The 24942-nt window shown below is 51.0% G+C and overlaps 2 protein-coding genes across 9 annotated transcripts in view; one reads left to right on the top strand and one right to left on the bottom strand.

Annotated features, from left to right (window-relative positions):
- Nucleotides 1-6284: 6284 nt before the first annotated feature.
- CDPF1 (cysteine rich DPF motif domain containing 1) lies at nucleotides 6285-24029 on the top strand. 4 transcript variants are annotated; one of them, XM_055396513.2, is made up of 5 exons: nucleotides 6285-6835; nucleotides 6914-7130; nucleotides 10642-10754; nucleotides 11620-11731; nucleotides 22881-24029. In XM_055396513.2, the coding sequence occupies exons 2-5, from the start codon at nucleotides 7032-7034 to the stop codon at nucleotides 23028-23030; spliced, it is 474 nt and encodes a 157-aa protein (XP_055252488.2). In that variant the 5' UTR covers nucleotides 6285-6835; nucleotides 6914-7031; the 3' UTR covers nucleotides 23031-24029. The 4 variants fall into 4 exon arrangements, with proteins under 4 accessions (XP_055252488.2, XP_055252487.2, XP_055252489.2 ...); XM_055396512.2 differs by lacking the exon at nucleotides 22881-24029 and adding an exon at nucleotides 16341-19278; XM_055396514.2 differs by lacking the exon at nucleotides 22881-24029 and adding an exon at nucleotides 13862-14153 and having other exon boundaries at nucleotides 6291-6835.
- PPARA (peroxisome proliferator activated receptor alpha) overlaps nucleotides 15781-24942 on the bottom strand; it is a 72395-nt gene continuing 63233 nt past the window's right edge. For 4 of the 5 annotated variants that reach the window (XM_055396506.2, XM_055396508.2, XM_088837571.1 and 1 more), the window contains one exon: nucleotides 15781-21623. In XM_055396506.2, coding sequence (XP_055252481.2) covers nucleotides 21295-21623 — 329 coding nt within the window. In that variant the 3' untranslated portion in view covers nucleotides 15781-21294. Of the gene's footprint in view, nucleotides 21749-24942 lie in introns of all 5 variants that reach the window. The other variant, XM_055396511.2, reaches the window with a different exon arrangement.

Here is a 24942-nt window from a genome sequence, read left to right as displayed (position 1 = left end):
GGTGCTCTTTGAGGGAGGAGGGGAGCGCCCAAACATTCTTCCCAAATTTAGGCATCAGCTCAAGTCTCCACCCCTTCTGATGCTATGGGAGGCCCAAGGTCACACTATTTGGGCTCCCTTCCCTGGAAATAAGCCCCCAAGTCAGCACTGCATCTCATGATTCAAAGGTGTGACAGAGTCAGAAAGGCACCGCCCAAGTGGGCAGTCCAGGAACAAGGCTGGGGATGGGAAGCCATCTAAGACAGGACCAGGGACAGCAGGTGAGTGCCCCTGGGAGACACGACTCTCCACTGGTGACTACAGTGAGAAGTCTAGCAGATTCGCAGGGCTTTCCAGTGTCAGAGAGCAACGACACGTATTCTTATAGTTTAGAAATCTCAGAGATGCCAATTATAACATCATCAGCGTGGAAATTAATACAGGAAAACCTCACTAAAATGGAGTCAGGAGGCCAGATGCGGGGTCTCCTGCATATCCCACTCAGGTCAACACAGATCCCAACTGGAAGAGAGGTAGTGGCAGGAAGTGATGCAGGATGAAGAAAGATTTTCTCCTTGCCTGGCAACTGCATAGCCAATGAGAGGCTATCACAGCTCAGCCAGTGAAAACCTATCATAACAGCCCTTCCCAGCTACCCCTTCTTTATGAAAGACTTCTCTTGTCTTTGCTCTACTAGACTTACTTGTCCCAAACTGCAATTCATTGCTGCTCCTGAATGAATCCATTTTTCTGGTAAAAATAACTGGCTGTTTTATTGTTTTAGGTTAACATTAGGAAATAAAGTAATGAGAAAAAAATTAATATAAATTCAGATTTCTGTAGAAGGTCATTTTCCTGGAACATGGCATGAATTTCTAAAGGAGTCTTTTCAGTTCGGTTCAGTTCAGTCGCTCAGTCGTGTCCGACTCTTTGCAACCCCATGAATCACAGCACGCCAGGCCTCCCTGTCCATCACCAAATCCCGGAGTTCACTCAAACTCATGTCCATCAAGCCGTTGATGCCATCCATCCATCTCATTCTCTGTCGTCCCCGTCTCCTCCTGCCCCCAATCCCTCCCAGCATCAGACTCTTTTCCAGTGAGTCATCTTGTCACATGAGGTGGCCAAAGTATTGGAGTTTCAGCTTTAGCATCAGTCCTTCCAATGAACACCCAGGATTGATCTCCTTTAGAATGGACTGGTTGGATCGCCTTGCAGTCCAAGGGACTCTCAAGAGTCTTCTCCAGCACCACAGTTCAAAAGCATCAATTCTTCGGCGCTCAGCTTTCTTCACAGTCCAACTCTCACATCCATACATGACCACTGGAAAAACCATAGCGTTGACTAGACGGACCTTTGTTGGCAAAGTCATGTCTCGGCTTTTTAATATACTATCTAGGTTGGTCATAAGTAGGAAGTCAAGAAACACTTGGAGTAACAGGCAAATTTGGCCTTGGAGCATGGAATGAAGCAGGACAAAAGCTAATAGAGTTTTGCCAAGAGAACGCACTGGTCATAGCAAACACCCTCTTCCAACAACACAAGAGAAGACTCTACACATGGACATCACCAGATGGTCAACACTGAAATCAGATTGATTATATTCTTTGCAGCCAAAGATGGAGAAGCTGTATAGTTAGCAAAAACAAGACCAGGAGCTGACTGTGGCTCAGACCATGAACTCCTTATTGCCAAATTCAGACTTAAATTGAAGAAAGTAGGGAAAACCACTAGATCATTCAGATATGACTTAAATCAAATTCCTTATGATTATACAGTGGAAGTGAGAAATAAATTTAAGGGACTAGATCTGATAGAGTGCCTGATGAACTCTGGACGGAGGTTCGTGACATTGTACAGGAGACAGGGACCAAGACCATCCCCTTGGAAAAGAAATGCAAAAAAGCAAAATGGCTGTCTGAGGAGGCCTTACAAATAGCTGTGAAAAGAAGAGAAGCGAAAAGCAAAGCAGAAAAGGAAAGATATAAGCATCTGAATGCAGAGTTCCAAAGAATAGCAAGGAGAGATAAGAAAGACTTCCTCAGTGATCAATGCAAAGAAATAGAGGAAAACAACAGAATAGGAAAAACAAGAGATATCTTCAAGAAAATTAGAGATTCCAAGGGAACATTTCATGCAAAGATGGGCTCGATAAAGGACAGAAATGGTATGGACCTAACAGAAGCAAAAGATATTAAGAAGAGATGGCAAGAATACACAGAAGAACTGTACAAAAAAGATCTTCGTGACCAAGATAATCACGATAACGTGATCACTGACCTAGAGCCAGACATCTTGGAATGTGAAGTCAAATGGGCCTTAAAAAGCATCACTACGAACAAAGCTAGTGGAGGTGATAGAATTCCAGTTGAGCTATTTCAAATCTTGAAAGATGATGCTGTGAAAGTGCGGCACTCAATATGTCAGCAAATTGGAAAACTCAGCAGTGGCCACAGGACTGGAAAAGGTCAGTCTTCATTCCAATACCAAAGAAAGGCAATGCCAAAGAATGCTCAAACTACCGCACAATTGCACTCATCTCACATGCTAGTAAAGTCATGCTCAAAATTCTCCAAGCCAGGCTTCAGCAATATGTGAACCGTGAACTCCTAGATGTTCAAGCAGGTTTTAGAAAAGGCAGAGGCACCAGAGATCAAATTGCCAACATCCGCTGGATCATGGAGAAAGCAAGAGAGTTCCAGAAAAACATCTATTTCTGTTTCATTGACTATGCCAAAGCCTTTGACTGTGTGGATCACAATAAACTGTGGAAAATTCTGAAAGAAATGGGAATACTAGACCACCTGACCTGCTTCTTGAGAAACCTGTATGCAGGTCAGGAAGTGAAAGTCAGAACTGTACATGGAACAACAGACTGGTTCCAAATAGGAAAAGGAGTACGTCAAGGCTGTATATTGTCACCTTGCTTATTTAACTTATATGCAGAGTACATCATGAGGAACGCTGGGCTGGAAGAAGCACAAGCTGGAATCAAGACTGCTGGGAATAATAGCAATAACCTCAGATATGCAGATGACACCACCCTTATGGCAGAAAGTGAAGAGGAACTCAAAAGCCTCTTGATGAAATTGAAATAGAATGAAAAGTTTGGCTTGAAGCTCACCATTCAGAAAACAAAGATCATGGCATCTGGTCCCATCACTTCATGGGACATAGATGGGGTAACAGTGGAAACAGTGTCAGACTTTATTTTTTTGGGCTCCAAAATCACTGCGGATGCTGATTGCAGCCATGAAATTAAAAGACGCTTACTCCTTGGAAGGAAAGGAGTCTTTTAAGATGCCTTTATTCTGGCCACCTCATGCGACGAGTTGACTCACTGGAAAAGACTCTGATGCTGGGAAAGGTTGGGGGCGGGAGGAGAAGGGGACGACCGAGAATGAGATGGCTGGATGGCATCACCGACTCTGTGAACGTGAGTTTGAGTGAACTCCGGGAGTTGGTGATGGACAGGGAGGCCTGGCGTGCTGTGATTCACGGGGTCGCGGAGAGTTGGACACGACTGAGCGACTGAACTGAACTGAACTGATTCTTACCAGGTTTCCAGGCACAGGGCAGGCGTTTTTCAGGATTTGTTTTTCATCAGAGGAGTGGAACAAGCTTTGTATGCAGAGAGGGGCTCCATCTGAAGCTACATGTCCTTCATCTACCTCAAACTGTTAATTCAGAAGACTTGTATTTGTAAAGCCTGCTTCTGTGTGTATATTATACTCTTAAGTTCAGTTGTTGCTCAGTCGTGTCCGACTCTTTGCGACCCCATGAACCGCAGAATGCCAGCCCTCCCTGTCCATCACCAACTCCTGGAGTTCACCCAAACCCATGTCCATTGAGTCAGCGATGCCATCCAACCATCTCATTCGCTGTTGTCCCCTTCTCCTCCTGCCCTCACTCTTTCCCAGCATCAGGGTCTTTTCAAATGAGTCAGCTCTTCACATCAGGTGGCCAAAGTTTTGGAGTTTCAGCTTCAGCATCAGTCCAATGAATATTCAGGACTGATTTCCTTTAGGATGGACTGGTTGGATCTCCTTGTAGTCCCAGGGACTCTGAAGAGTCTTCTCCAACACCACAGTTCAAAAGCATCAATTCTTCTGCACTTAGCTTTCTTTGTAGTCCAACTCTCACATCCATACCTGACCACTGGAAAAACCATAACCTTGACTAGACAGACCTTTGTTGACAAAGTAATGTCTCTGTTTTTCAATATGGTGTCTAGATTGGTCATAACTTTCCTTCCAAGGAGTAAGCGTCTTTTAATTTCATGGCTGCAGTCACCATCTGCAGTGATTTTGGAGCCCAGAAAAATAAAGTCAGCCACTGTTTCCCCATCTATTTGCCATAAAGTGATGGGACTGGACGTCATGATCTTAGTTTTCTGAATGTTGAGCTTTAAGCCAACTTTTTCACTTCCCTCTTTCACCTTCATCAAAAGGCTCTTTAGTTCTTCTTCACTTTCTGCCATAAGGGTGGTGTCATCTGCATATCTGAGGTTATTGATATTTTTCCTGGCAATCTTGATTCCAGCTTGTGCTTCATCCAGCCTGGCATTTCACATGATGTACTCTGCATATGTTAAATAAGCAAGGTGACAATATACAGCCTTAGTGGACTCTTTTCCTAATTTGGAACCAGTCCATTGTCCCATCTGATGTTTCTTGACTGGCATATAGGTTTCTCAGGAGGCAGATAAGGTGGTCTGGTATTCCATTCTCTTGAAGAATTTTCCACAGTTTGTTGTGGTTCACACAGTCAAAGGCTTTAACAGTTAATGAAGCAGATGTTTCTCTGGAATTCCCTTGCATTTTCTATAATCCAACGGATGTTGGCAATTTGATCTCTGGTTCTTCTGCCTTTTTTAAGTCCAGCTTGAACATCTAGAAATTCTTGGTTCATATACTGTTGTACTTCAAGCCTACCTTGAAGGACTTTGAGCATTACTTGCTAGCATGTGAAATGAGTGCAATCAGTAACTGTGGACAGCTCAAATCAAAATTAACATTATTTTGTGCCTAAGACCACATGATTTGCGCTTTGAATATTATTTCACTTAACTCTTTCAGTGCAGCCAGGAACTTGTCCAAACTAATGGCTTTGACAGCATTCATGGGATAAGCTGTCATGTATCTGAGAGTGGATTTATGTCAAATTGGAAATGCTTCATCAAGATGGTCCATCTATGGCCAGACTCAGAAATAAAAAACCAACAGTATATAATCGTTGAATTGACCCCAAAAATGCCATTGCTGTACGCATACGTCGAGGTCATGTTCTAGTAGTATAATAAAAGTGATTCCTAATTCCTGAGGCTCAGGACAGGTCATTCTTTGGGTCAATTCAAAGATTATATAGTATTGGTTTTAATTTTTGAATCTGCCCAGATGACGAAGGGCATTGCAGGCCACTGAGATCAGTTCAAGGCTTTGGAAGAGCACAGTGACAAGTCCCAGGTGCACACAGCTTTTAAGGACAGCAGGAAGGGACAGGCCCGATTTTGAACCCATTTTATCTGTTGTCTCAGGGCACACGGTAACCACTGCCTGCAGCGCCCACCTCAGAACCCGGGCTTCCGTCCTAGTGAGGGGACAGGTAACAGGCGAGCTAAGACCAGAGCATTTCTCTCAGAAGCACACGGTGAGCGAAACTGCCTGGGGCTACAAACCCTAGGGGATGGCCGGTCTGTGGGGCTGCACACTGGCAGCACCGACCCTGTGGATGGCCGGTCTGTGGGGCTGCACACTGGCAGCACCGACCCTGTGGAGCTCGACGGACGCCGAGAAGGACGCTGAGAGCCTCCGAGCAGCCAGGACGGCAGGCGTCAACGAATCAAGGCGCGCCAAGGGCTGCCCAGCAGGTCTTGGGTGTGGGACGCCGCCGCAAGGCGGAAGCGAAAATGAAAGGCATCCAGTCGTGTCTGACTCTCTGCGACCGCATGGACTGTAGCCCGCCAGGCTCCTCTGTCCACGGGGATTCTCCAGGCAAGAATACCGGAGTGGGGTACCATGCCCGCCTCCGGGGCAATCTTCCCAGCCCAGGGAGCGAACCCGGTCTCCCGCATCGCGGGCGGAGTCTTCACCTCCTGAGCCACCGCGGAAGCCAAGCGGAAGGCGAAGAGGAAGTGCGCCACGAAGCCCCGCCCCACCGCGCAGGCGCCACGGCAGACGGGCACAGTGGGCGGAGCCGCGCACGCGCGCAGGGCCGGCCGCCGTGGAGGCCACGCAGGCGCCAGGGTAGACGGGCGCAGTGGGCGGAGTCGCGCACGCGCGCAGGGCCGCCGGCCGCGCAGGCGCCAGGGCAGACGGGCGCAGCGGGAGGAGCCGCGCACGCGCGCAGGGCCGGGCCGGCCGCCGCGGAGGCCGCGCAGGCGAGTGGCGCGGCCTGGCAGCCAGGAGGGACGGGGGCGGTAGTGAGCTGGGCTCCCCGCCGGCGACCCCCGCCGCCCTGGCCGGGCCTGGGTTCCTCCTCGGCGGACTCGGGGGTCCTGAGGGGAGAGACAGGCGCCTTGGGGCCAGGCCGCGGAGCCTGCCCCCGGCTCGGCGCGGCGCTGCGGGCCCGGGAGCCGTCCGAGGGCCGGTCGGCCGACTGGACAGAACCGAGGGAAAAAGAGAACTTGCCGGCAGCGCGATAGACGCGAGGCGCACTGAAACGCAAACAGCGTGGCATCAGGGGTTCCGAGAACCGCGGGGACACTACCCGAGCTCAGCGTAGTTGCGGTTGAGCTGTCCGTGGGAGCCGAGAGAGAAGGGGGCTGCAGAAATCCACGAACTGATAATGGTTCCGGATTTTCCTAAGCTACAGATGTTAAGCCACAGATCAAACTGCTTCATGCAGCACAAGCAGGGTGAGTAGGTTTAAATGGGCGTGGGGCGCGGGGAAGTAGATGTGTAGTCAAACCGCTGAAAGCCGAAGGTGAACACAGGAACTTCAGGGCAGCCAGAGGGAAGTCCGCCAGGTGGAGACACGAGGGAGACCGTCCAGGCGGCGGGAAGGCCAGGACCGAGGCCGGGAGGTGGCAGCGCGCAGGGAACGTGTGAAGGATGCCGAACCGCTGCTCAGCCTGCTGTATGGACAGTGGACGGCTCAGTCTTCGGGAAAAGATAATTCCTGAGTTAAAGAGCTCTCACATGCCCAGGAAGGTTTGAAACACCACTCAGTCTTGAATTTTGTAAAATCCTGTGGAATTCTCTCATGCTTATAATTTATGCGTCTCCTGAAATGATGGTGCCCTGTTTTTTCCTGTATTGTGACTCTCTTGAGTTGCATTCACTGGTTTTTGAATGTTGAACCATGTTTGCCTTCCTGGGTGGAATCCAGTCTGCCCTGATGCTCTAGTGTTCTTGTGTATTATTGGATTCAGTTTGCTAATATTTTGCTGAAGAATTTTGTTTTGAAAGATATAGCTCCGTTGTGTTGTTCGGTGGCTTAGTCGTGTCCAACTTTTTGTGACCCCATGGACTGCAGCACGCCAGGCTTCCCTGACCTTCACTATCTCTGCGAGTTTGCTAAAACTCATGTCCATTGAGTCGGTGGTGCTATCCAGCGATTTCATCTTCTGTTACCCTCTTCTCCTCCTGCCCTCGGGCTTGCCCAGCATCAGGGTCTTTTCCACGGAGTCGGCCCTTCACATCAGGTGGCCAAAATATTGGAGTTTCAGCCTCAGTATCAGTCCTTCCAATGAATATTCAGGACTGATTTCCTTTAGGATGGACTGGTTGGATACCCTTTCAGTCCCAGGGACTCTCAAGAGTCTTCTCCAACATCATAGTTCAAAAAGCATCAATTCTTTGGCGCTCAGCATTCTTTATAGCCCAACTGTCACATCCATACACGACCACTGGAAAAAGCATAGCTTTGACTAGATGGACCTTTGTCAGCAAAGTAATGGCTCTGCTTTTTAATATGCTGTCTAGGTTGGTCATAACTTTTCTTCCCAGGAGAAAGCGTCTTTTAATTTCATGGCTGCAGTCACCTTCTGCAGTGATTTTGGAGCCCCAAAAAATAACGGCTGTCACTGTTTCCATTGTTTCCCCATCTATTTGCCATGAAATGATGGGACCGGATGCCATGACCTTAATTTTTTGAATGTTGAGTTTTAAGCCAGCTTTGTCACTCTTCTCTTTCACTTTCATCAAGAGGCTCTTCAGTTCCTCTTTATTGTCTGCCATAAGGGTCGTGTCATCTGTGTAGCTGAGGTTATTGATATTTGTCCCGACAATCTTGATTCCACCTGTGCTTCATCCAGCCCGCATTTCACTTGATATACTCTGCATATAAGTTAAATATATGCAATATACAGCCTTGATGTACTCCTTTCCCAAGTTGGAGCCAGTCCGTTGTTCCCTGTCTGGTTCTGTTAGCTTCTTGACATGCATATAGATTTCTCAAGAGGCAGGTGAGATGGTGTGGTATTCCCATTTCTTGAAGAATTTTCCACAGTTTGTTGTGATCCACACAGTCAAAGGCTTTGGCATAATCAATAAAGCAGAAGTAGATATTTTTCTGGAATTCTCTTGCTTTTTCTGTGACCCAGTGGATGTTAGCAATTTGATCTCTGGTTCTTCTGCCTTTTCTAAATCCAGCTTGAACATCTGGAAGTTCATAGTTTACATACTGTTGAAGTCTGGTTCGGAGAATTTTGAGCATTACTTTAGTAGTGTGTGAGATGAGTGGAGTTGTGCAGTAGTTTGAATATTCTTTGGCATCACCCATCTTTGGGATTGGAGTGAAAACTGACCTTTTCCAATCCTGTGACCACTGCTGAGTTTTCCAAATTTCTTGGCATATTGAGTGCAGCACTTTCACAGCATCATCTTTAGGATTTGAAATAGCTCAGCTGGAATTCCATCACCTCCACTAGCTTTGTTCGTAGTGATGCTTCCTAAGGCCCACTTGACTTCGCATTCCAGGCTGTCTGGCTCTAGGTGAGTGATCACACCATCATGGTTATCTAGGTCACGAAGATCTTTTTTGTGTAGTTCTGCTGTGTAATCTTGCCACCTCTTCTTAATATCCTCTGCTTCCATACCATTTCTGTCCTTTATTGTGCCCATCTTTGCATGAAACTTTCCCTTGGTATCTCTGATTTTTTGAGGAGATCTCTAGTCTTTCCAGTTAATGCTGTCAGGTACCAGTTAATCAGGTATCAGCTAATAGTCTAGGCCAGTTGATGGTATCAAGGTAATACTGGCAGTTTTGGTTGTTCATGTGATACTAGCCTCAGAATTTCTTTGCAAGCATTCCTTTCTCTGTTTTATTTTTCCCTGTGATTTATTGATTTGCTTTTGTTTGCACCAGGTCCTCGCTGCAAGTGGGCCTTCTTGTCGTGGGGAGCAGGGGCGCCTCTCTGGTTCTGGTGTGCGGGCCGCCCATTGCGGTGGTTTTCTCGCTGCAGAGCACAGGCTCTGTGGTACGCAGGCTTCAACAGTTGCGGCTCCTATGCTGTTTGGTGCATGGGCTTAGTTGCTTCTCCACATGAGGATCTTCCTGGTATCAGGGATCCATCCTTTGTATCCTGCATTGGCGGGTGGATTCCATACCACTGAGCCACCAGGAAAGCCCCCCTGTCTGTATTCTGAATGTTTCTGTAGGTTGGTGTTACTTCTGTAAATGCTTGATAAGTTGCTGGTAAAGCCTTCTGGGCATGAAGTTTTGCTGGTGCTCTATTTCACTGTAAAGTAAAATTTTAAATCGCAGATTCACTTTTCTTAATAAATATAGGCCTTTTCAGGTTTTCCGTTTTGAGTCACTTTGGATAATTGGTGTTTTTTTAAAAGAAATGTGTCTGTTTCATCTAAGCTGTCAAGTTCATTTGGTAAAAAGGTCACTACGTTCCCTTATTACCTTTTAATGTCTGTGGTCTGAGTGATGTCCCCTATTTTGCTCCTCATTATGGTAATTTGTATCATTTTTCTGTTTTTCTTGGTCGGTCTAACTAGAGGCTGTCAACTTTACTGATGTTTTGAAGTAGCCAGCTTTGGTTTTATTTCTTTCTTTCCTGTTGTTTGTCCATTTTCTATTTCTTTGATTTCTGTTTTTTATTATTCCCTTTTTTCGGTGTATATTGGGTTTAATTTGCCTTTTTCTAGCTTCTTAAGGTAGAAAGTTAGATGACTTATTTTAAACCTTCATTTCCAGTTTAGGCATTTAAAGCTGTGAATTTCTCTAAAATCAGCTTAAACTGCATTGTGTATATTTTGATATTTTAGTTTTCATTTAGTTCAAGCTATTTTCTAATTTCTCTTGGGATTTCTTCTGTGAATCATGATTTATGCAGAAATACGTCATTTAATTTCCAAATATTTGGGGATTTTCCATGTATCTCTTTGTTACTGATTTTAATTGATTATTTAGGGGTTAGAGAATGTACTTTATGATTTCAGGCTTTTAAAGTTTGAGGCTCATTTTTTGACCTAGCCTATGCGACTGAACTGAACTGAACTGACTGATAGTCTTATCTTGGTGATTACCTCACGTACACTTGACAAGAACGTGTGACCTTGAGCAGGTCTCGTAGTTGCCCTGAACTGGAGATTCCTTGTCTGTAAGGTGCCTGTCTTCTCTGTGGGTAAGAAGCAGGCAGTGGGGAACTTTGAGATGTGGGTGGTTCTTGGTTCTGTAGGTGATATGCCCCATCTCTTGACCTTGCAGATGGCGTGTGAGACAGAGCAAAACCCCCTGGGTGTGTTCAAGTGCCAGCTCTGTGCCTTAACAGCTCCATACAGCTACAAGGGGCAGCAGCCCCCTGACTGCCAGTCTGTCGTGTGAGTACCAGTGTCCCAGCCCAGGAGCCCTCCCCGAGCTCGCTGGCCTGAATCTGACACAGAGCATGGGTGTTGTGTCTGGGCCCACCCCGCCCAGGCTCTGGGTGCTTGAGCTGAGACCCACACCTGAAGGGTTCGAGGGCCATCTGGCTCTTCTGGAACCTCCCAGTCCCTCCCTCCATGTTCGGCCCAGGGTCCAGCCTTGGGTGGACTTGCCTGCCCGTGGCTCCTGTTCTGGTGGGAGTGAGCCCTGAGGGCCAGGATCTGCCCAGGGAAAGCCTGCAATAGAGCCACTGGATCCCAGGCCTTGATTCTTGACCTTCAACTCGTCCTTCATCAGAGGCCACCTTGTGAGGATCTGACCAGTCCATTACGTGGGACAGGTGGTGGGGGCCAGGCCTCTTCCCTCCAGCCGCAGGGATCCTGGGGGTGTCGCCTCAAGACTCTCTTGGTCTCCTTTCTGACATGCACTGGAGGCCAGCAGGGCACCCACCGGCAGGCTTCACGTGCTCCCTGCATGGAAGCAGGCCATTTGGGAGTGGGCGTCATCCTGGGGGCGGGGAGAGGACTTGGAAAGCTTGGATGCAGGCCTCGTGCCTGCCCCCAGCCCCATCCTGTTGAGTCTGGCGGTGTCTGGGGTGGAGTTGCCGCAGCCCTTCTCAGGGCCAAGGAGGAGCGGCTCTCTCTCAGTGGCTGTCCCAGCCTGGCCCCTTCACTCCTCTCTGCTACTGCTTGGTGGCACTGGGGGCCCAGCCCCTCCCCGCGATGAGCGCCCACAGTGGGCAGCCCCCAGGGAGGTCTGTGCAGCTGCCGAGTTCCTGTCAGCAGAGGTTGGGCCTTTCCGCCCCCACTTCCTGTCCTGCAGCCTCCTGGAGGAGTGCTACGTGCTGAGGGACCCCTTCACCCCCGACAAGGGCAGATTCCTGATCGTCGGCTCGAGGTGCAGCATGTGCGGCAGGCTGGTGTGTGTGGGCCCGGTGGGTAAGCCGCGTGCGCGTGGGGCCGCCTTCCCTCTCTCCCCGTGGCTGGGCCCTCACATGCATGGTCTCGGGAGAGGCGACCTTCGTGCCTTTCCCAGGGGCAGTGTGAGCGGCAGCCTTTCCTGGTCTTGGTGTTCCTGGGCCCCCTCATGGGTCACTTAGCGGGGGCAGCTGCTCTGCTTCATCATGGGTGGGTCCCTGCAGCCAACAGCGGGCTCAGGGACAGGCAGGCTGGGGTCAGTTTGAGGTTCTCAGTGGGGGTTGAGGAGAGAGATTCTTGGAGGCTCTGCACCCCCACACACACACCCCTTAGCCCCTAACCGTCTCCGCCCCCCCCACCAAGTGCAGCTGGCATTGTGCTCTTCCCTCCGTGGGACCATGGCCTTCTTTATAATCGTCCTCCAGGGCCCTTCCAGAGGAAGGGGCGTGCTTTTTGGAGCGTTTGTTGTGTGCCAGACCCTGTGCTTGGGACATGTGTTGCCAGCAACTCCTTCTTCAGTCCTATCCCAGATTTGGAGAGGTGGAGTTGGCCTAGTTCACTGGGCTGGCTGAGCCTGTTGTGTGAAAAAGCCCGAGGACAGATGGAAGTGCAGCTGTGTGGACCCTTACCCCAAGTGACTCTGCAGCCCAAGCATCCCTGAGTATTCTGCCTGGGGGCCAAGGGCCAGCAGCGGAGGGGCATGGGGGCTGTGTCACAGAGCAGATTGGGGCAGCCAGTCTCCATCCATCAGAAATCAAGGTGATGAGACTGGCAGGTGGGAGGAAGCCTCAGCTCAGGCAGAGGCCCAGAGGGAGCCACACCACCATGGGGCCGTGTGAGGAGACGGGCAGCTGGCGCAGCTGAGGCCCTGTGTGGATGGGAAGCAGCTGGAGTCAGGGGAATGGGACCAGGTGGGGGAAAGCCAGGATTGCCGCCCTGGGAGTTCAGGCCTCACTTGGTGACAGAGGGGATGGGGCCCCGTGTGGCATCAGATCTCCACGGTTGTCTTGGTTGAGGCACAGCCTAAGCTTCCGGAAGGAAGGGACCCTGATACAGGGGAAAGATGAGACAGACGGAGCCCGGCCCGGGTGGCGCTGGCCGGCGGGCACAGCGTGGTCCTCAGCACGGGCCCATCGGCCTGTGGGAGCCGCCGCTCCCGCCGCCACATCTACATCTCCATTGGAGCACGCGCGCCTGTCCCTTCAGAGGCCACGACCAGGAGGCGGCGCACAGCTGTGCTGACGCCGCGCGGCAGACTCAGCCGTGTGGCCACACCTGGCTGCAGGGCAGCTGGGAGGCAGGTCCGGGCCCTGCGCCAGATGGAAATCAGTGCAGTGTCAGTGGATGCCACGGCCACCACTGTACGTGCTGGAGCAGTTCTAACCTCCTGCCCGGACCAGTCCCTCAGCCGTGGCCTCCGGCTCTGGGCTGTCCCTCCCATCCCTGGCTGCTCCCAGCACCGGTGTCACCAAGCCCGTCCCACCGCCTTGGTAGCCGGGAGAGGGGGCGACCTCGGGTTTCCAGCCCATTCGGCCTGGCCTAGCCTCCTCGGCCCACGGCGGAGCCCCGCCCTGGAGAAGCCAGGCTGCACTGTCTCTCCTGGCCGCCTTTGCGGGTCTCGCCCAACCAGTCCCACAGCCTGCAGGCTCTGGCCCTGGCTCTTTTGCCCCCACTGATGGAGGAGCCTGGTGGGCTGCAGTCCGTGGGGTCGCTAAGGGTCGGACACGACTGAGCGAGTTCACTTCCACTTTTCACTTTCACACATTGGAGAAGGAAATGGCAACCCACTCCAGTGTTCTTGCTGGGAGACTCCCAGGGACGGGGGAGCCTGGTGGGCTTCCGTCTATGGGGTCACACAGAGTCGGACATGACTGAAGTGACTTAGCAGCAGCAGCAGCCCTCCTGGAGGCCCACCGGCTCGTCTCATCTTAGATGAGGACCACCCTCCTGGAGATGGGCAGTCAGGCCCCTGTGCCCATCTCCCTCTTGCTGTCTGGCTCTGGCCACACACCCCCAGCTCCTCTCTGCTGCTGTGTATCTGAGGGCCGTGCCTCACCCCCCTGCCCTGCCTGCAGTGAGGGGCTGCCCTCTGGGAGATGCTGCACTGGGCTTCTTGTGGCACTCAGCACCCCCTGCCCTTCTTTCAGGAATGCAGTTTATTCTACTCCAAGAGATTTTGCCTCCCCTGTGTCCAGGACAACGTGGATGCTTTCCCTCAGGAAATTCAGCAAGACTTGGAGAAAAGGAAAGTCTCCTCCACGAGGCCTGCCGGCCAGCGCAGTTCTCAACCATGAGTGCAGTCGGGTACCAGGTCCGCAGCAGTGCCCACCCGGGGCTCGTGGCGACGCGGGCTTTCATGGCCCAGGTCAGAGACAGGGCCGAGATGGAGCCGCTGTGTCGGCCTTCTTTCTGGGCCACTGGGAGCCATGTCTGCAGCCCATGGGGGCTGGCGTCTGCCTGTAGCAGCACCAGGGTCAGGAGCCGGCAGAGATGGCTCCCACAGGCAGACCTCAGATGCCCGCGCTCAGGGACCACAGCCCCCCACGCTCACAGCCCCCACCGTAGCAGCTGGTGAGACGTTGACCATGGGCTCGCCATGTGTCCCCGGTCCTTAGAGGGTAGAACTGCTTCGTCCGACCCTGTAATTTCTGCAGCGCACACTGCCGGAGGGCGACAGACACACGTCTGGTGAGGGGCGAATAAAGAGATTTCACTGACCGATGTCGGTGCTGGGTTTCGTCTTCTGGGGCCGCACTGCCCCAGGTCCACGCTGTTACTGGATCCTGACAGGCAGAGACAACCTCAGGCTTGGGTTCAGGGCAGGCCCTATAGTTGGGACTTGTTTTTCCAGACAAGCAGTTCATGTCACAGCATCACTCCCCAAATAATTTTTTAAAATAGTTTATTTTTTAAAACCATTAAGGCAATACTGTACCCTGAAATTAACTCTTTACATTCATCAGTCTTACAGTAGGATATTCCAAACATAAGTTCCCATCAATTCAGGATAGAAATTAATATATATGATCAGTTCAATCTCCTAAAGGGAAAATGAATAAGATCCAATTTTTTTTTAAAAAATTAATGTTATTTTATAGCCATTTTCTAATTGCCTGGCATGACCACCAGGAAAGTGACCAAGGAGATCCCACTCGCTGACCTCTGCATATCCCGGCTTCCCTGACCCCAGGTGCCCCACCGATCACACCCAGGGGGCTGAGCCACAGAGGTCATTTGGAGCCTACCCAGAAAAGCTCTGCTTTGGAATTGCTCCTGTTTAGTATGAAATACAAGGGGTCTGTCAGCCCCTAAATGCTTTGAGGGCATTAAGGCACCAAGAACAGTAATGGACCAACACACGCCAAGGAATCACACTCAGTCCTGGCTTTGGAAACTGCATGGCTCTGCTGCATGTCCTGCAAAGGCTTCCTCTGTGCCCTGTGTGCCCCAGGCACAGACAACGCATCAAGAAGAAGCCCGTTTGCAACAGGTCACCCGGGAAATTCACAGGGTCTGTGGCTTCCGCTGGAGGCTACCAGAGGAGCAGCTGGTGAGAGTCCCTGTCTCAGCATCTCTCAGATTGCAGAGCTCTTTGGTAACAACCCCCAGGTAGTAATTCCCTGAAGAGCAGACAGCTGCTTACTACGTAGGAGAAGTTCCAGGTCTCCAGCGGGACCGACCCTGCTTGCGTGAAATCGGTGGCTTCTAACCTGGGTCTGCCTTGCTGATAGACAGGCTTGCCTGTGCTGCTCACGTGTGAAATGACGAAGAGAACAGATTTACAGGGAAATAAATTCCAGATGGCTCAGGGGAGAAGGAAAGCTCAGACTTGTGTGCATGCGTGTGTGTGTGTGTGTGGTGTGTGTGTGTGTGTGTGGTGTCCAGGGAGGGGCGGGCCTGTGTGCGCATGCAGTTGTATTTCTGTTGTGACGTTTCAGGTTTTTGTGTGTTTCCAATAGGTCCAAGAGCCAAGCTACTAAACAGTATACATCAGTTCACACTGATTTCAGAAGAATCCCGATGTTTGTTGTTAGATGCATAATTGTAGGTTAGTAAAATATTAGGATTTTAAAAAAAAAACCCTCAAATCACAGTATTTAAGATATAGCTATTAACATAGTTCCTTTTATCATTCGGTGTGGAAAAAGTGATACTTGAACACAAATACTATAACTGTAGGGCACTGAGTGGCATCCATCTCGTGTGAGGTACGTTGTTTTTTAGGCCTGAAAAAAGGACCAGACCATCTGTGCCTTTAAAAAGAAACTTCCCCAAAGCGAATGATTTTTCCTGGAAAAAATCAGCTACTTGTCTCCAGGGCCTCTCACCCCGTGGCCCCCACCTTCTGTCCCAGGAGGCAGGGCTGGTGGTGGGGTCTTGTCTGCACTCCGGCTGGCACGATGCTGTACTGGTCACCACACCGCTGGGGGTGGTGGCGGGGTGGGAGGCAAGAGAAGAGGCAGCTGCTGTATTACCTTCTCTGGGGGAAACAGGGAAGCTGTTCACATTTGACCCAAACTAGCAAGCACATTTTTAAATGAAAAAACCTGACCCAGGTCTCAGTTTGCTGTTTTGCGATGTAAAAAATTGGTATTTTTTCAATTTTTTGTTTTCCAAATAATGCAGCCACGGGGCCCCCGAGGTCCTCGATGCTATAAGTTGCTCGGTCAAGATGTGACCTTGGCGTGGATGCAGTGTGGTCCATTCAGTGCAGAGGATTCCAGAAGCATGTGGCTGCGTGTCTTCCAGCTGAACCACATCACGTGGCCCCCTCTTCCCCAGGGGGATTATACTTCTCCCACCTCACACTGAAATTCTGAGAAGCAGACAGTCTAGATCTGAGGAGTCTGGGCACCTCAAGCCAGGAAAAGGCATGTAGAAGTCAGCCTCAGGCAGCAGCCTCTCTGTTCTAATAAGTGGGCCACAGCCATAGCAGCCCACTCTATGGGACGCACCCCACACAAACAGCATCATGGAAAGCTTCTGTAACTCTTCAGATGAATTTGAAGACGCATGGTCTTTTTTATCCCTTAGAGCACTTCCAGTATCACATTTTCGTTCGTCTGGCAGTTCCCAGAGAAGTAGGAGGGTATACTGTATTCCCAGTCAGACCGAGTTGCTGCCCTTGTTTTCACTCTGGTATGTGTCCCTGGCTGACGGTTGATAACCATTTTCCTAATTGTGCTAAAAAATGGTGCCTAAAAATAGATGTAAACCTCAGCCAACACTCAGACCTCAACCTTTGGAGCCTAATCTTGGATCTTCCTGGAGAGACGTTCCCCAGAGGAAAGCGTACCCCTGGAAAAGTCCTAGTCCTGGGAAGGAGGAACGCACGCACGTAGTGGGGCAGCACACAGGCTGACTGGTCAGCATTCTCTGCCACAGCCCTCGGTCCGCTCCCCGCAGCGGGACTGTCCACAGAGCCTCCCGGCTGCAGGCGGGCCATGCCGTCTGGAGAGCTAAGGCAGGAGTCCCCTTAGCTGACCACTCCAGGCAGAGATTTTGTTGCCGAGAATCTGTCTTCCTAGGGGAGCCCCATAAGTCCGCTTGGACCGACTTAAGAACAAATACAGATACAGCCCAGTGCCTTCAGCCACAGTGCCGTGAAAACCGTCCCTGGACATCTCTTGAGAGTTAAGCCCTCAGTTGGGGGCATCGGTCTTAGTTTGTGACATCTAGGGACAGTACAATTTCCTTGCCTCTCTTGAATCAACACCGCTGTTGTGAACTTAAAGAGCAAGCGACCCCTCCAGGAACATATGCAGCCAGGGGACCAGACTCAACCACAGGGACCACTCTGAAGCACCCTCACCCACCTTAAATGCAGGGGCGGGAGAGTGGAAGCAAGCCACCCCCGGGGCCCAACCCGCACGTCCAGGCAGTCCTTCCAAGCCCGGTGTTTCCACTTGAAGGTGGGATGACACAGTCCGACCCCCTTGAGGGTCTGAGGCCTGGTGATAGCAGAACCTGCACTGACGGCGCAGGTGGGGAGCCGGGAGCACCTGCACGTCTTTCCCACAGGATCCGCGTTTTGAAAGGCTGTGCGGGGTCAAGAGGCACTTTCAGGTGACTGGTTTTCCAGGGTCCCTGGAAGCCCCTACTGAAGGCCAGGCCAGTGGCCAAGTTGGTCTTAGCTGTAAGCACCTGACTCCCTGGTTGAAACGATGGACTTACATTTAAACAGGACTTTTTAAGACATTCCAGAGATAAGTGTGGTCATTGGGTCAAGACAAAAGCCCTCTGTCGTGCATCCAGCCGCGAGCTGTCAAAATGTGCCTGGTGTTACAGTGGCTTGAAAAGGAGTCAGGCACAGAGAGGCTCAGGTGCGACTCTGGGGCGGAGGCCACGGGGAGCCACGGGCTGACGATGGCTTGCACAGAGACATTTCTCCCCGCCCTCGCTTACCAGAATCTCCCCGTGAACAGGCTCCCCCTCGGCCAGCAGGTGAAGCTGCAGAGGAGGGAGGCCCTGGGTGGGCTGGTCACCTGGGCCCTCGGCAGCGAAGGTGCAGAGTCCTAACCCCTGGACCACCAGGGAATTTCCAAGGCTCCTTTAAATGATAACATTTCCTTTAAAAATCCACATAGGCTTCCGTGTCGGGTGCGCACAGCAGAGGTGGGCACACAGTCTCTGAGCCCTGATCACGGACAGTCTGACCAGGGCTGCGCCGAAGGCCCCAGTGCTCTGTGGACCTTAGATTTAACAGAGGCTCGTGACGGCCCTGTCGACGTGGCTGTCCAGCTGCAGATTTGGGGAAACAGTAGCTGCTCAATTAATAGCTTTCTCATCATCAGTCATCCAACCAAGGGCCCTACGTGTGCCCGGAGCTTCTGCTCAGATCACAGGCTGCCACGTTCTGTGCTCTTAAATTGGAAGGAAGGACTCGCTTTAACAAGGCCGGCTCGTGGGCATTCTGGAATTCTTTCCCTTCGATTCACAGTCACTGTTGACGCCTGTGCGTGTATCCTCCTAGGGAAGATGCTTTGAGCCCCTCTCCCCAGAGAGCTGTGTAGAGGTCACAGGGTTCCCGGAGGCTGGGCGGGCAGCAGGCAGGGCTGCCGTCAAACTGCTCCTCCGACGCTGGACATCACGGAGGTGGCGTCTGTGCGTACAGCCCTCAGGCTTCTTGCAGTGTGGCGGGGGCAGAAGTGAGCCCGTGGGACCCCCAATCGGAAATGCCCAGGAGGCAGAGAGGAGGGCCACTGGGGGGCAGTAGGGCGGCCCAGAGGAGCCCCATGGTCCACCTGTCCAGACAAAGGCCGCCGGTAGTCTGTGGCCTCTGGGGAGTTTGGCACTTGGTGGTAAGTGAGGGAACGAAGAACCAGGTTTAAACGGTGGCTTAAGAGCGGATCAAGGTGGTGAAAGGGGGTCCCGCCATGACCTGCATCCGGCACCACAGGCAGCTGGCTCTACACTCATCGTCTGAAGTTTCTGGAACCCGCTTCCACTGGACCTTATGCTGATGTCTGCTAAAACCTCACAAGCAGGAAGTGTTCTCCTTCAATAGCTCCTGTTTGAAACACTACCTTATACTAAACCAGTAAATAATTCATCCACAATTTGACTATCAGTGCTCGGAGAAATCTTTGATTGTGTGACCCCAGATATTCTGAGTGGCAGTGAGTGGCTCTTATTTCAAGTGAATTTCTTCCTATTAACAAGTGAACAATGTCAGGTTGCTTTCAGGCCAAGGTCCTCTGTGGCTTCACCGTGGGCTTCCCTGGTGGTCTGGCCAGACCCCAAGAGGACCAGATGCTCGCTGACACTGGATGCAGAGCCTGGGCCGGCAGTCAGCTTGTTCAGTGGCAAGCATGAGCTGGGAACTGATTCAGACAGGTCCTACTAGAATCTAGAGAGAACCAACAAGTCTTCCAAAAGCCTGAGTCTTGAGCCTCACTTTCCAAAGCCATGTCTATGTGAGTAGACCTGTCCCGAAACACCAGAGCCAGAGGTGGCACATGCACAGGATCCAGCCCGCGACCCCAAGACCTCACAGGAGCCACAGGCCTCCAGGCTTGTCACCCCAGGGAGTTCCCATCTTAGGGAGGAGCGGGGCCACGGATGCACCTGTGACTCAGCTCACCTCCTTTCTGACTTAGGGTGACCCCTGACTGGCATCAGTTCTAAAGCGGAAATGCTTTGTTTCCAGCAGGTCCTTCGATTGCATCTTAAACAAAAGATAAAAGCATTACCGAGTGTATAGCGTGTACGGAGGTGTCCTAACTGTAAGGCTTGCTTTTTTAAGCCGAAGTCTCAGTGTTTTGTGCGATAATGCTGGTCTTGGGGGCTTTTTCAAATTCAATCCTAGCCATTCTTTAACAGCAGATAATGATGACCTTATAAAGCCAGTGTCCTAAAGATGGAGGGGGAGGGGCGTCAGGGTCAAAAATGCTGCCTGCCCAGGAGGTATCGGGCTGAACCGGCTGAGGGGTGGGGAGGCACTCTGACAGCTCTATGACAGTTAATCCAAGTGGTGGACAGGACCATGTGCTCTAGACAAAAACCATAATCCACACTGCCTCCAAACTGGACTGAGGTTGAAAACTTGACCTCTAAGACTGAATCAGACATTTTAGATTTTGGTAAAACCACCTTATGTATGTAGCTGGAAAAGGAGACAACTCTTGAAATCCTTGCAAAAACCACTGGCTTGTGAATCCTGAAACCAAATAAAACCATTTCATTCCACACCCCACCCTGGCCCTTCTCCAGGTGAGACCCCTGTCCCCACCCCCGTGCCCCACCCCCACACTATAAAGTCACAGGTTCCTTGTCCTCTCCACCCCAGGAAGCAGCTACCACCAACAGGGGTTAAAAAGAAAGAAAGCTGCATATTTAGAAAAGCAACATAGAAAAAGACCAAGGAGCTGCCTTGACAGAGGGGGCCTGGAGCAAGATTTACAAATAGCTTGTCAGTCTGTCCCTGGAGATGCAACCCTGGCCCCCACACAGCTGGGCTCGGTGGATTCAGATTTGATCCGGAATCGAGCCGAGAGGAATGGGGAGTGGACTATGCTTCAGTCCCTCTTGTTCCTGTCGACCACAGGTGTAGCTTAAAACGGAGGGGGTCGAATCCAGAGGGGCCTTGAGACATGGCTTTCTAGAATATTCTACACACGCCTGGGAACAGGCTTTTCCACATGCTACTTACAACCACAAAAACAGCAAACTGAAACGAAACAAACGATGCATTTCGATAAGCTTACTGACGTCGTTCTCTGACACTCTAAATCCTGTGATTCAAAAATAGCACGTTGTCTTTCTTTGAATTCAGGAAACAGAACCGAAGTCTTCCAAATAAATATTTTGCTGCTTTTAAAATACTTAACCTTTGGAGACATCTATGTTTACAGGATTATAAAAATTAAAAAGTGCTGATTAGTTTTCGAAATTATAAAAGAGCACAAGAGTCAAAAAGCGATAAAAAGGGAAGACAGACCACGTATTTTGAGGTTAATTCACTGGTAAATTCCTAACACGATATAAAGAAATCTGCATTGATTCACATCAGGCACATTAAAAATTAGACCGCAGAACACCATTCCCCCTCATTTCCCAAGTCCTGACTAGTGGCTGCTTCTCACCAGCATCTCAAGACTCTGCACTGCTCTCCCAAGAAGTGGTTACAAAAAAGAAACTGCCGGTTACCTAGCCGGTATGCCTCCCGTTGTTCCAAGGTTTCCGCGGTGGAATTTGTGCAAAGCTGCGGCGCTCCCGTCTCTCCTCTGCAGTGCCGGCGCCTCTGCCACCCGCGGGAAGCCCCTGTTCCGTGCGCGCGCCCCGGCGTCAGTACATGTCCCTGTAGATCTCCTGCAGCAGCGGGTGCAGCGCGGCGTCCGACTCCGTCTTCTTGATCACCTGCACCAGCTGCGCGTGCTCCGTCACCAGCTGCCGCAGGTCCGCCATCTTCTGCAGGAGTTTTGGGAAGAGGAAGGCGTCGTCAGGGTGGTTGCTCTGCAGGTGGAGTCTGAGCACGCGCACGATGCCCTCCTGCATTTTCTCAATGTGTCCAGCGTTCAGGAGGCCGGGCCGGTCTACCCTCAGGAGAGAGGAGAGAGGTTTGAGCGGGGTAACCAGCCCGGAAACGCCCAGGAACAGTCTTCCAGTCTGAGGAACCAAACATCCTGACTGGACTCTGCCTTTCTTACCCAAAGCTCAGCCGCCTTTACACACGGCCTGCTTGCCTAGAAGACAGAGCTACATTTTTCCCAAATCACTGGGCCTGGGATCAGTTCAGTTCAGTCGCTCAGTCATGTCCGACTCTCCGCGACCCCATGAATCACAGCACGCCAGGTCTCCCTGTCCATCACCAACTCCCGGAGTTCACTCAAACTCATGTCCACAGAGTCGGTGATGCCATCCAGCCATCTCATTCTCTGTCATCCCCTTCTTCTCCTGCCCCCAACCTTTCCCAGCATCAGAGTCTTTTCCAGTGAGTCAACTCGTCGCATGAGGTGGCCAAAGTATTGCAGTTTCAGCTTTAGCATCAGTCCTTCCAATGAACACCCAGGGCCTGGGATAGACAGGAGGAATACTCGTTCCTAAATATTTCTTTTCTTTTTTAAAAAATGTATTTTATTTGTTTGGTTGCACCAGGTCGTGGCTGCAGCTCACGGGATTTTCTATCTTCACTGGGGCATGTGGGATCTAGTTCCCTGATCAGGGATCGAACCTGGGCCCTCTCCACTTACCTCGAGGAGCCTTAGCCACTGGACCACAAAGGAAGTCCCTCTCAGTTTTTCTATGACCTTAAACTGCTAGCTACCTTACAGGGTGGCTGCTTATCTGATGACCACCTGTCAGGGGAAAACTCCCAAAACATTGGGAGTAGCAGCTATACATACAACCTACTTGTGCCTAATATGGAAAATGATGTCCTTCTTCCTACATCGTCTGAGGTGCTCCGTTTCAACAGTGTTTAAGGAGTGTGATTATGTTCGACACAGGTTTTGTGGCATAAAGCACCGTTACAGGCACCTTCTAACGTGTGAGCGTGCATGCTCAGTCGTACCCGACTCTTTGCGACTCCATGGACTGTAGCCCGCCAGGCTCCTCTGTCCATGGGATTTCCCAGGCAAGAATACTGGAGTGGGGTGCATCTCCTTCCCCAGGGGTTGTTCCTGACCCAGGGGTTGAAACCGTGTCTCATGTTTCTTGCATTGGCAGGCAAATTCTTTACCACTGTGCCGTCTGGGAAGCCCACCTTCTAATATAAATCAGACAAAGAGTAGGTGGAGCCAGAAAGGAATGAGAGGATGGATACAGGCTGGAGAGGGGGCTGAGGACACCTGGAGAGGCCTGGACCAGGAAAAGTGAGGTGGACACCAGGTGACCTCCCCAGGGCGGCTCAGCCACGGGCGCCAGGCACCTGGGACAGCTCAGACCATGCATCCTGCCCTTGATCCAGAAAGATCAGCCCCCACCATGCATATTCAACAGGCAGCGCTCTCTTTAGAACCCCACACATCACTAGGATTTTCAAAAGTGTTGCTCACAATGTGGACTTGTCATTCTTTTGCGGGGGGAGGATTGTAAAATAAATATTAGGTTTTTAAAGAGAGAAGTTGTTTTTTTTTAAATAAGTGAATCCCGCTTCATAAATGTAGCCCCATCATACAGATTTCATGTATGTCTCATCATATATTTTTCTGATCTGATTATAATTTCTTTTATAAAACTGTGGTCACGTTACTTATATAAACAGTCATGCATCACTTTCCCCACCACACTGCATCTTGAGCATGCAAAGGACAGTGAACAGATTACGTGTGACTGCCTTGCCACTCTGTGCTTTTGACCTCCCCTGACTGTGCCCAGCTGGATGGCCAGAGGGACAGACCTTGTGGAGCTGGGCCACCCTCACCCAGCTCTGTGTCTGGAGTTGGCGCCGCTGCGGCCAGCCTCAATTCCACGAGTGAGGGACTCACAGGGGCACTACAGCTTCAGGCAGCAGTGGCCCCGTGGGTCTCCCTCGTAGCTGGGTTGGGTCAGCCGAGTTTACAGTAGAGGGGTGACCTTCTTAGACCCAGGACAGGGCTATTTAAAGGAACGTGAGGCTGAGCCAAAAATCTGCAGAGCCAGCTCCCCGCACAGAGGCCCAGGTTTTCCTTCACTGGAATCCATTTCCTCTGGCAAAGCATACTGTGCAGTCATACCTGTTAGCTAACTACTGATGTTTTCCATTACGAAATTACATAAGTACACCAATACAGACAGCAAGTGGACTAACGTCCGTGTGGCACTTTATAGAATACTGTCTGCAACATGTATACAAGATTATAATAACAGTTATTAACACGATCATCCCACGGTATCTGTTCAGATTGTTCCAGGACCCCTTGAGAGTCCCTTGGACTGCTAGGAGATCCAACCAGTCCATCCTAAAGGAGATCAGTCCTGGGTGTTCATTGGAAGGACTGATGTTGAAGATGAAACTCCAATACTTTGGCCACCTGAAGCAAAGAGCTGACTCATTTGAAAAGACCCTGATGCTGGGAAAGATTGAGGGCAGGAGAAGGGGATGACAGAGGATGAGATGGCTGGATGGCATCGCCGACTCGATGGACATGAGTTTGAGCAAGCTCTGGAAGTTGGTGATGGACAGGGAGGCCTGGCGTGCTGCAGTTCGTGGGGTCACAGAGAGTCAGACACGACTGAGCGACTGAACTGAACTGAAGCACCCACATCCACGAAAGCTCAAGCCCCTTACACAAATCGGCACAACCCGTGCACATCCTCCCAAACATTGCACCACCTCTAGAGCAGCTGTAATGCCTCGGCAGTGTAAACAGCATGTGAACAGTTGCCCGTGTGCGGCAAATTGAAGTTTTGTTTTTTGGAACCTTCTGGAATTTTTTCCTGCATGTTTTCCATCCACGGTTGACTCCGCAGGCGCAGAACCGACGAGTATGGAGGGCTGACTGAATGTGCTGGTGCTGTTATAACACATATACATTGTAACGTTACTGCGATTATGTCTGACAGACAATAGTAGATGTGACGATAATGAGAGCGACAGGCACTCAGCCGTGTCCGACTCCTTATGGCCCCATGGACGGTACAGTCCATGGACTTCTCCAGGCCAGGACACTGGAGTGGGCAGCCTTTCCCTTCTCCAGGGGATCTTCCCAACCCAGGGATCAAGCCCAGGTCTCCCTCATTGCAGGCGGACTCTTTACCAGCTGAGCCACAAGCGAAGCCCATGATAATAAGAGATATCACTAAATAT

Source organism: Moschus berezovskii, chromosome 6 (assembly GCF_049115385.1).
Source record: "Moschus berezovskii isolate FMDL1 chromosome 6, NW_MosBer_1.0, whole genome shotgun sequence".
NCBI classification, from domain to species: Eukaryota; Metazoa; Chordata; class Mammalia; order Artiodactyla; family Moschidae; genus Moschus; species Moschus berezovskii.
The sequence above is the reverse complement of the archived record's forward strand: the minus strand, read 5'-3'. Positions and strand labels throughout refer to the sequence as shown.

What these genes read in the sequence shown, in the direction of transcription:
- CDPF1 (XM_088837572.1), top strand. Translation starts at nt 10,642, where the DNA reads ATGGCGTGTGAGACAGAGCAAAACCCCCTGGGTGTGTTCAAGTGCCAG. An exon ending in CCTGACTGCCAGTCTGTCGT is followed by an intron (nt 10,755 to 11,619) that starts GTGAGTACCAGT and finishes CCTGTCCTGCAG; the next exon opens with CCTCCTGGAGGAGTGCTACG. An exon ending in GGTGTGTGTGGGCCCGGTGG is followed by an intron (nt 11,736 to 13,861) that starts GTAAGCCGCGTG and finishes CCCTTCTTTCAG; the next exon opens with GAATGCAGTTTATTCTACTC.